This window comes from Xyrauchen texanus, chromosome 18 (assembly GCF_025860055.1).
Source record: "Xyrauchen texanus isolate HMW12.3.18 chromosome 18, RBS_HiC_50CHRs, whole genome shotgun sequence".
NCBI lineage: Eukaryota > Metazoa > Chordata > Actinopteri > Cypriniformes > Catostomidae > Xyrauchen > Xyrauchen texanus.
In genome coordinates this window covers 30,683,243-30,694,844 of record NC_068293.1, presented here as the reverse complement: position 1 = coordinate 30,694,844, position 11,602 = coordinate 30,683,243, and the positions used below count along the sequence as shown (strand labels likewise).

Here is an 11,602-nt window from a genome sequence, read left to right as displayed (position 1 = left end):
ATGTATTATATGATATTTATTCCCTGTCTTGCTAACTAAATTTCATTTTTAATTAATCCTTCTAAATATAATTTGATTGTCCTTTGAAGTTCACTCTTTAAAATTCCTAACATTTTTATTGGATTAGATGTATCAATTATATCATTTATTAATGGATGTATTTCTTTTTTTATTTATTTTACTTTAACTTCTGTTAATAAATATCTTCTTACCTGTAAATAATAAAAAGAATGTGAATTTGGAAGCTCGTAATTCTTTGCTAGGTTTTAAAAGTTATCCATTCATTTATCAGTGAACAGTTGGTGATATCTTTTCAGACCTCTAAACTTAAATGTATTATCTAATCTATTTGGCATGTAATCAGGATCTTCAGCAATTTCTTGTAAATTAACTAGATCTTAATTTAGCTATTTTTCTTTTTTACTAAACAAATCCTAAAAATAAGATTAATACAAATACTATCTATTGAATGTGGTGCTTTGTTTGGGTAGGAACCGGGATATACTAATAGGTTCCCCCATTTTATACATTTCTATCTTCCTCAATGTCATATTAGATTCATATTAGATAGGTTAAATATGGGCAGCTTTCTAATAATTTATTACATTTAGGATTTTAATATTCATCTTTATAGTCTCTATTCGTTTTGTAGCCTATAGTTATTTGCAATAGTTTTGAATGATATATAAAGTTTTCAATTCAAAGAAATATAAAAGCTTTTATATTTCAAATAAATGTAAGCTTTTAAAATGAATAAGCCTATGTGTTCTTGTTGTGGGCCTATTTGAGTCCACTTATTGATATACCGGCGGTTTTATATGTTTTTATTACATTAAGAATTTGTTTGCAGTAGTCCTCGAGTCTCTCACACGATTGGTCATCACTCATTCATGTGCACGAATCAGGAGTGTGTAATCTAATATTCAAGTCAGGATCGAAGTAGGGATGGGCGCAGGGCTGGACTGAGAAGAGAAATCGCCCCGGGATTTTACATACGTTTTGTGGTCCATTCTACATAACGCAGCAGCTCATTTGAGCTTATTTAGTAGTCCATTTCGCGGCCGACCCACTAGCCCGCTCGGTTCTCCCGATGGCCAGTCCGCCCAAAGTGCGTCGGCCCACCGGATAAACGCCCTGTAGGCTATGCCAGATTTCCCGTCCAGCCCTGGATGGGCAATACTTATTTTTCGAATTTGCGATTACTTGGGATAAAATGGGCAATTTAAACGTAATATATTTAGTCATTATTCAAGTAATCATTTTTTTTTTAGTCTAAACGGAAAATTATTAGACTTCTGTATTTTTTACCCTTACACAAATTAAGAATTTCACTACAGTAACTATTGTTTAACCATGGTATATAGTTAAACCACACTTACCACACTATTAACCATGGTTACTAATACAATATTACTGTAGTAAAACGGACGCGATATCTTTGATAAAACATCAGTATCGGAAGTATCGATCCGCCCATCCATCGATCGAAGCCTGAGTTGATGGAGAAAGTTGATGAGTTACATCATGGTACCAATTATGCCTGATTGGATTGGTTTGAATTTGTCAACCTGAAAGCAATCCTGATACCCTGAGTTCGTTAAGAGACCTTTGACACAGGCCTCAGGCCTATATACACATTTGGTGATAATATTTAGTAATTTGTGGTTCTAGGCTACTGTATAGGCTTCTATTGTTTTAAGTCAATAGAATTGTATGAAAACTATTAAGAAAATTATTAATACACAAGGAAATATATGATTCATGGTCTGAAAGTTGGCTAGTTTTCTAACGGTCCATGTAAAAAATGTTTTGCAACTTTATCCTAAAAACAAACACATTTTCCTGACATTTTCATCTCTTTATTCTTGAAGGGTGCAATGCTCTAACATTTCTGTGCACAAAAACCTCACAAAGTGAAAGTCAACATTGTGACTGTGACTTCAGAATTCAACGTCACATCATGGCCAAAACAAAAGTCGGCAAAAACACAGGGCGAAGAACTCCGTACAGTCAATAATCTTTAAAAATAACACAAGGACAAAAATGTTCCTCTTAAATCAAATTCTATTTTTTTTTTTAAGTGAAATACAACAAAATAAATTCTATAAAATAAAACGGCAAAATATTTAAATATATGATGGGCAGAATATTTTCATTTGCAGGAGTATTTGGTATTTTTCAACAAAATCCAAAAAACAAAAACAAAGCATTCAAGTTACCAATTAAATACATACAGTATCTACTGATGTTTACTCCTTTAATCCAAGATACTTTACTAACTGAAGTTGTAACATGACTAACCAGCAGTTATTTTATGGTACAACCCTGCTTCATGTTCATGCTCCCCAAATGAAGAGTCCTCTATTTGAGTATGCAAATGTGAACAGGGATCATGAAATCAGGTGACTGATTAAATTGCCAGGTTTGTCTAACACAATCTTCAACCACGGAGAGACAAATAGGCAAACTGAGTTCAGTCCACCAATTTTCCAGGCATTCTGGCATAGCAAATTGTTGCATAAATGTTCTGTCTAAAATTCCTATCATCAAAAACTAAGCATTTATCCAATCAAAAAGCAACAGCCAAATATTTATCAGAGAGAACATTTGCAATTGTAAAGCCACTTATTTCTTACATTGCTTTGAAAACATCAAATCTAGAGGAGCATACGAAGTGGGACCAACAGCTCTTCTAAATAGCTGTGGAGAAAGAAACTGCACAATTTCTTTTGGCTATGCTAGTTTGATGTGAAGCCATGCTAAGAGGTTACACCTTTCAAATTATTGAATTATTACCAGATAAAAGAAAAAAGGCAATAGGAATTTCCAGATTAAAGTTGCATCACCCCATTCACATCAACTAAACGTCATGAAGATCACCCAACCATCCCATCCTTCACAAACTATGGCCAACTCCCACTCACAAGGTGCCATAGCTGGTTAAGCTTTGACATGAATATAATGTATGATCAAAAGCAGAATGACCCAAACGGCCCAAACCTTACTACAGAGTATGGGATAAAACAGGGATTTTTTTTTTGTGACTCAGTCATATTTGCATCTTTTTTGTTTTGTTTTTCCATTTTCATTAATCTGCAGTCCCCAAAACAGCATCATGTGCTGTTGATTTTGAACAGTCAAAACATTAACATTGTATGTACACTTCTGTCATGAGATAAGTGCGCCAGGGCCCTTTTATTAGAAACAATATGCACAGTCTACTGCAAGTTACACTTTTGACAGTTAATACTGCAGAGCAGACGGTGAAGAGACTCCACTCCAGGGTTAGAAATTGAGGGAAGCTGAATGTTCTGGTTACACAGGCTCTGGAGTGGAGCAGCGTGGTTGGGCCTGGACTTGCTCTGGATTAGAGTATCTCACCGGAGAACTCAGATAGAGGACAGTGCAAGAACATATTGTTAGTCTTTAGTCTGGCTGGGTGGCACTTCCTCAGGGGGCTCCCAGTTCTCTTGTGCTAGTGGCCCTGGACGCTGAGGGTTGTTGACGTGCTGTGCTGCAGGGCCAGTGTATGGCTGCAAATGAGGGAGGTTGTTCTGCTGAAAGACACAATATACTTAACATGAATACAATATAAAATATAAGTCCAGCTCAATTGACAACATTTGTGGGATAATGTTGATTACCACAAAAATGAATTTTGACTTGTCCCTCCTTTTCTTGAAAAAACTAAAAAAAATGTATATTGGTTCCAGTGAGGCACTTACAATGGAATTTTGAAATTAGTCGAAATTATTTATTGTGGTAATCAACATTATGCCACAAATGCTGTCGATTGAGCTCAACTTGTATTGAACCCGGAACATTCCTTTAAATGTTTAGTTAAACTGTTTTTTTTAGCATGATTTAACTTATTTTATACATTAATTTGGCAGACAGTTACCCAAAAATACTCGTAACATAAAGAGCTTAAAAGCACTGAGTATGCATGTTCTTTGGGAATCAAACACATGATCTTGGCATCACCAATGACATTCTCTACCTGATATTAATTTATTTAAGATATTAAAGTAGAAACTAAAATATACACGTATGATAGAAGTAAATCAACAAAATTAAATGAAAGCTTCTCTTAAAACTAAAAGAAAACAGCACGCATTAAAAGGAATACAGTTAGTTCACCAAAAAAGGACATTTACTCACACTTATGTCATCTCAAACTCAAAACTTTCTTTTATCCAAATAAAAATATTTTAATGGGCATACACTGTCTGTTTGTCCATACAATGCAAGTAAACAGTGGCCAGATTTCAGATAACTAAAAAAAGTCTAAAAATAAAAATAACTAATAAGTTTGTAAAGGAGTTGCATTTTGTTCTGTTCTCAACCAAAACCAATGGATCGCTTCAAAAGAATTGGATTAAACCACTGATGTCGTTTGAATTACTTTTATGCTGCCTCAATGCGCTTTTGGAGCTTGAAAATTGTGTCACCATTCACTGTTGCATTGTATGGACAAAAAGACATCATATCTCCATTAATATATCTTCGTTTGTCATACGAGTTTAAGACAACATAATGTTAGAGGGTGAACCATTCACAAAATAATTTTTGGGTGAACTATTCACATCTTTTAATTAATCCATGTTTACATGTTTAACTGCCAAATGGAAATGTTCCTTACTGGGGTAAATGGGGGAGAAAGCTGCTAGCCATCTAGGGTTTAACCCAACAACATACGTTACACAAAGATCTTGAGTGCCCTTTCCTGTGGGAATATTGGAAGATCCCAGTAAAACTACAACTACAAAGTGAATTTGCGGTAAAGGAAACTCTTGAAAGCTTTTGAATGACTTCATTCATCATTTAAGAGGGTCTTAGAAAAGCTTAGGGTAAATATCTGCAGTATGGTTAGTCAGAGCAGTGTGTGAAGCTTAGTACCTGTTGATATTTTGTGCCTGGAGAATGGGGGTACAGAGTAGTATCCTCTGGGGGAGAAGGGTCCTGTTCATCGAGGGCCTCCTGCTCATCGGGTTCCTAAAACAACCATCAAAAATGGAGTTAAGCACAGGAAATTCAGAATAACGATTTTTATCACATCCAAAAACGGATTATACTAAAATAAATTTGGGTCTATAAAGATCTTAAGAAATAACACGCCAAGGCGTTAAAAATGCAGCTTAAAAAATGTTAACACTCAGGAATTCTTTTAAAAATCGAAGCATCTTTGATTTAGATGAACAAGGTAAATTACTTTTTAATTTAAAACATATTGTGAAATCCAATTACAGACAAGGGGACACCATAAAACAGACAAAGTTCACCAAACACTTTTCCACCTTTAGTTAGGAAAACAATTTGAGTAAATCTGAAGGAAGCTTTAGACGGTAGACAGAAATTTGTCACAGGAAGCCATGAATGAACTGATAATAGTGGTGGCATGACTGCTAAATGTGTTCTCCCTTCCCCATGCAAATGAATCGAATGATTAACACCACTAGCTGATTTTAAAAGTCATACAATCTTCTTAGAAATGCAGGAAGATTACATAAGATTTCTATAAACAATCACCATCTCACATTTTCCAAACAACCCACACGTCTCAAAAGGAAGAAATAAAAATGAAAAACAGCACCAGACACAAAGATTACCTGCAACTCAATAGTACACTATAGCCAAGGCTTAGAGTTTTCGATCACTTAGTTACCACATTAAGTTGGGTAGAAAGAAACAGTTTGGATACACTGAGATGAGGATGAGAGATAATGGTTGATTCAGAGTTGTTCTTGAGGTAGGTGGAAGATGGATCTGACTACATCATGCCCTGTAAACATCAAGAAGTTACGCAGATGGCACCTGTATCGGGCCATACGAGTCTTACGGTGTGTTGCTGCTGGCCTGTCACTTCCCCTGGCAAAAGTAGCTGTGTCGAGGACGGATTCCGGCCTGCGTCCTCTTCAGATGCCACCTCGTGCTTCGTTAAGTGACACTATTTTGAAATGGCAGTTAATAAAGCATTCTGTTTCAACAAATTATGCATATGTGGACTCATCTATGGCTTCATACATGTAACACTTTTGGTATTTTGCCATTTATTAAACTGAATTGGATGAAGCAAAGACTAAAGTTATGCAAATTATAAAAAAAATTTAAAAAAGGCTTGAAACAATGTCTATGGCATGAAATCAACCATTAACATAATGAAACTTAGTTTATGCAAATATTAACAGTATTTTATAGTTGCTTTAAGAAACAACAAAATGAAAACCTGAAAGAAAAATCGAAAACTCAAAGCCCTACCTATAGTTAAATATGGCTAATATTTTGCAGTAAAACATCTCTACATTAGCAAAGTGTCCTTTCAAAATTTACAATGAAAACCATCTAGTTTCTCTGTGCTTTCCCACAAATACAAAGTCATAGCATGAGAAGATTTCAGTGCTATTTTGGGGTAAGAAGTTTGAATGATTAAAATCTAGATTACAAACATAATTGCAAATTATGCCAATTATATATGGCATGACTGGCAAGTGGGTGGAAGCACAGATATTCTACTACATTTGATAAACTAAACGTACTTAAACAGATTTAAGGAATATTTCAGGTTAAATTCAAGTACAATCAACAGGATTTGTTGCATAATGTTGATCACAACAAAAATGAATTTTGACTTGACCCTACTTTTCTAAAAAAAAAAAAAAAACAAACCTAAAAAAAAAAAAAAAAAAAAAAAAGCAGGGGGCCTGGGTAGCTCAGTGAGTAAAGACGCTGACTACCACCCCTGGAGTCACGAGTTCAAATCCAGGGCGTGCTGAGTGACTCCAGCCAGGTCTCCTAAGCAATCAAAATGGCCCGGTTGCTAGGGAGGGTAGAGTCACATGGGGTAACCTCCTTGTGGTTGCTATAATGTGGTTCTCGCTCCCAGTGGGGTACGTGGCGAGTTGTGTGTGGATGCCGTGGAGCCTCCACACGTGCTATGTTTCCGCGGTAATGGGCTCAACAAGCCACGTGATAAGATGAGCGGATTGACGGTCTCAGACATGGAGGCAACTGAGGTGAGTCACTATGCCACCAAGAGGACTTGGAGTGCATTGGGAATTGGGTATTTCAAATTGGGGAGAAAAGGGGAGGGGGAAAATATTTGAGCAAAAATCTGGGTTACAGTGAGGCACTTACAATGAAAGTGAATGGGGCCAATCCGTAAACATTAAAATACTATTTCAAAAATAAAGACACATGATGTGTGATAAAGTGTGATAAAATTGCTTAACCTTTTCTATGTAAAGTTATAGCCAATTTTACAAATTGATAAGCCATGAGTTTAAACTTTCTGCCTTTAAACCCTCAAAACATATTGACCACATTCATTGTAAGTGCCTCACAGTAACCTCGATTTTTGTTTTTTAAAAAAAAAGAAAAGAAAAGAAAAAAAGACGAACCAGTCTAGATGTATTTTTGTGGCAATCAACATTATGCCACAAATTCTTTTGACTGAGCTTAACTTGTATTAAACCTGGAAAATTACTATAAGTTTTATAGTGGTGGCAGGAGCAAACATACCTCCTCTGGGCACAACTCGCATGCCTTGGCTAAAGTCATTCGGGCACTATGGGAACGTTCCAAGAAGTATCCGTTGGAAGTTTCATTGCTTTGGACAGGAGGGGACCAGTTGTTGTATGTGTATTGGGTGTTACCAGCATATGGTCTCCGTTCTAGCTCATCGCCAAGCCACTCCACTGCCCATGTCCACTTCCTCTTTAGATCCCCATTACTCTGAAATGGACAAACCATAAGAGCTAAACTTGACCAATTTTTGCATAATATGAAAAACAAACCCATCCAAGTACAGTCTTATCACCAGTGTGATAACATGCTCACCTGGAGAATCTGGTAGGCCACTGAGCAGTTACTGAAAAGAGCAACCATGCATTTGATACACTGATAAGCTCTCTTTTGGTAGTGGTTTTTCGAGCGTTGAATTGTGTCAAATAACCCATCACGGTCATCAGGGATTCCCTTCAGCACATTGTGGATCCTAACAAACCATTAAACAAAAAGAACAGAACAATATTTATTCACCTGGTGATGTAGGTCAAAAGGTTTAAAGATTAAGGATCTACTGTAAATCAAATGTCACAGGCCTATTTCAAGAAACAACCCCAGTTGTACTCCATGGTTTCAATGGTTACATTGTTCTCTTATCAAGTGTTCCAGGTTGCTCCAGTGTTACAGTACGACTCTAACAGTAATTTAAGTTGGTTTATATATAAAAAGGCATTTGCTAAACAGTAAGTAACAGTGAAAAAGGTAGACTGACCTGTGAGTCTGCCATGAATCTTCAATAAACAGGATCTGAAGTAGCAAGTCCAAGTAAGGTCTTAACTCATATGTATATGAATATGCCACCTACACAAAAACACAAAGTTAATTTGCATCTTCACACAATCATAAAATGAACAATTTACAGATTAGAAAGATACTGAAATCAGACCCATATCCCCCTTTTTTTTTTTTTTTTTTAAAAAGAGAATGCAAACACAATGGGAGTTTTTGCAACAATTTTGCCATCTGAAAATGTCAGATATTTTAAAAAGATTTACCTTCATAGGGGTAAAAAAAATTTGAGAAGCAACAATCCAAGGACAGAAAGAAATTTTAGTGTGCCACCAGCCTAACATACGGCTGGTGATCTGTCTCACCTGCCACAGTAGTTCACTAAGCACAGTGGAGGAAAACTGAGGGTTCTCCCAACAGCAGAATCTCAGCAGTTTGATGGTGTCCTCAGAGTTACTACAATCCTCAATAATCTTCTTGACATAACTGGTGCGCACAAATAAAATGTCCACCACCAGCTGTTGCAGAGGCATGATGGGAGCTGTGATGTTGGGGTCACCATATGGGTTTGTCAAGGGAGGGTTACCTAAATAATAATAATAAAAAAAATGGGGAAAGTCAAGATGTGTTAAAGTTACCTTTTTTCTGGATGGTGATTTTGGCAGAATCTTTGGCTAGGCAATAGGATGGGACAAGTAACTTTGTAAAGGAGTGTGTTTACATGCAATATCTTTACCTGATTTACACTTTACCCTTATTTAACTTTTTAATTAATCAATTTTCACATTAATCAGTGTTCTGTCAGCTTGTTACACATGTCTATTTACATGTGACATCAACATAGAAATTGCATCTTTGCATTGCATTTGCTTGCAAATCAATAAATCGACAAAGTGAAACATGCTTGAAACAACAACAGGGAGAGTAAATGAGAATTAACATTTTTGGATGAACTAGACAGTACCTTTTAATCGTTTTAACAAATGGGCAGACTTTTGTTAGTTATCTGTTTTGTTGTACATGCAAATGCTCTCAAAACAAATTAACTGCTCTAAACAGAAAGGAATGACATATTTAATGATACCCACATATTTAAGGGTGTATTGAGCTGATAACAATAAGATGAATACTGGTGCAGCTCAAATTATTTCTCTGTAAATGCCCTCAGCTCCAAGCAATGCCAACCTGGCACTCATGCCTGGAGATGGCTGTGTGTCAGTCAGTAAATCCTGAGCAAGGATGAGTATCGTCATTGGGCACTGCAGTTTAAAGAAGCCTAAAAACACTATCAAAATAAAAAGGTTTGGCTCTATAGCAAAATTCTTACCATTAATTGAGGACTGCATACGAGATGTTATGTCACAGCAGCGAACCAGCTGGGATACAACAGTGTAGAGCTTTCCCAGCTCAGCGTACTGGTACTTAATGGGAGGCCCCGGCCCCTCGTCTAGGGCCACAAGCATGAAGGTGGCTGGTACCCCAAGCTTCAATAGCTGCGTCTTCTCTGCCAAGCCTGACGGGCAGAATAAAGGAGTCAGACGGGAAAGCACAGAAGATAACTACGGTAGCTTTTAAGTCTTTATGGATGAAAACCTGAACGGTGGTGTGAGGCCCTTACCAAGATTGGCATACATGACGAAAAGGTTAAAGTACTGCTGTAGATGACGGCCATGCTCAGACACTTCCCTTCTCAGCAGATTGAGCACAGCACGTAAAAGATGTTCACTTAAACTCAAATTATCACAACCCTAAAACAAAAAACAAAAGGAAATATAAATGGGAACTTATAGAGGCAGAAATGAATTAAAGCTGGACAATAAACAGACCCCTTGTGGAGCCAAAATATACTGGGCTTCCTTAAAAGATTAGTTATCCTAAAACTGAATATTCTCTCATCATTTACTAAACCTTATGCCATCCCAGATGCATATTAATTTCTTTCATCTGATGAAATCAAATGAAGATTATTAGAAGAATTTCTCAGCTCTTTTGATCCATACAATGTAAGTGAATGGATGCCAAAATGCTGAAGCTCCAAAAATCACATAAGTCACCATAAAAGTAATCCATAAGACTCCAGTGGTTAAATCAATGTCTTCAGAAGGGATTTGATAGGTGTGGGTGACAAACAGACCAATATTTAAGTCAACTTTACCGTAAATTATCCTCCCTGCTCAGTCAATCACCACTTTAACTTTCCCTTTCACATTCTTCATGCATAACGCCCCCTACTGGGAAGGTAGAAGAATTTCTTGCAAAAAAAGGACTTCAATATTGATCCGTTTCTCACCCAAACCAATTATATCGCTTCTGAAAATATAGATTAAAACATTGGAGTTGTATGGATTGCTTTTATGCTGCCTTTGGGTGCAAATATTTTGATGTTCCAAAAAGCACATTCACTTGCCCAAGGATATGGACCTACAGAGCTTAGATTGTCTTCTAAAAAGCTTTACTTGTGTTCTGCAAAAGAAAGTTAACTATCCCTTTAAGACCGATTAATCAGCAATTCAGTTCAGACAATTTATGACTAGTCAATATTGAGAATGTAGTTTAGCACATCCCTTTCACGGAAAACTAGCTTACAAGTCTTACCTGACTTGAAGGTCCAGGTGAGGCAATTGGTGAAGGGCAGGGTCCATCTTGCAGGGAGAAATGTGCAATGAATACTATGAGTTTGGAGAAGGCCCCTCGAACCTCAGCACTGGGGCATTCGAGCAGGTACTCCGAGAAGCGGTTTGGATATGCGAAGAGGACGTTATGTGCAAACCAGTAGCGCACATTCTTACTGTGTCGAAGCAAGATGCATAGAGCATCATACCTGAAATAGAAAGGTCATTGAATGCATTTGTAATGGGAGCCAGCTTTAAGGTAATAGCCAAGTGTAAACCTCACTCCTCTAGCCTCAAGAGGAGCACTAGAGATTGGCGCTAGAGGCTGTAGCCTTTAGCCTCCATGTTAGCGCACCTGCCTCCCATGCCAGAGGTGCAAGTTCAAACCCAGTTCGGAGCGGGTCGAGCAGGACCGGTTATACATTGATGAACAAGGTTCTACTAACTATTGAAGAACTCTCATTAACACCATTATGCACCCAAAAAATACACTTACCAATCGCTAGCAGGGCCACGGACTATTTTCTTGGTGTGGAATCCAGTACTGAAGAGAAACCTAGCAGCGAGCTGTATACTAATCATGGCCATTTCTTCAGCTTCAGGCAAAAGGTGGTCTTGACCTAACAGCCACAAAGAAAACTCAGGTTCACAAACTACTGATAGATAAGAATGCAAGAACATTATTGCTCTAAAATATC

At 37.1% G+C, this 11,602-nt stretch overlaps 1 protein-coding gene across 6 annotated transcripts in view; it reads right to left on the bottom strand.

Annotated features, from left to right (window-relative positions):
• Window positions 1-1,845: 1,845 nt before the first annotated feature.
• Window positions 1,846-11,602, bottom strand: part of usp9 (ubiquitin specific peptidase 9) — a 54,186-nt gene continuing 44,429 nt past the window's right edge. For 3 of the 6 annotated variants that reach the window (XM_052148871.1, XM_052148873.1, XM_052148872.1), the window contains exons 37-47: window positions 11,401-11,524; window positions 10,888-11,113; window positions 9,911-10,040; window positions 9,620-9,805; window positions 8,658-8,878; window positions 8,276-8,364; window positions 7,837-7,993; window positions 7,519-7,731; window positions 5,840-5,947; window positions 4,900-4,995; window positions 1,846-3,557 (exon numbers count right to left, since the gene is read on the bottom strand). In XM_052148871.1, coding sequence (XP_052004831.1) covers window positions 3,420-3,557; window positions 4,900-4,995; window positions 5,840-5,947; window positions 7,519-7,731; window positions 7,837-7,993; window positions 8,276-8,364; window positions 8,658-8,878; window positions 9,620-9,805; window positions 9,911-10,040; window positions 10,888-11,113; window positions 11,401-11,524 — 1,688 coding nt within the window. In that variant the 3' untranslated portion in view covers window positions 1,846-3,419. The remainder of the gene's footprint in view (window positions 3,558-4,899; window positions 4,996-5,839; window positions 5,948-7,518; window positions 7,732-7,836; window positions 7,994-8,275; window positions 8,365-8,657; window positions 8,879-9,619; window positions 9,806-9,910; window positions 10,041-10,887; window positions 11,114-11,400; window positions 11,525-11,602) is intronic. The other 3 variants (XM_052148874.1, XM_052148875.1, XM_052148876.1) reach the window with 1 other exon arrangement.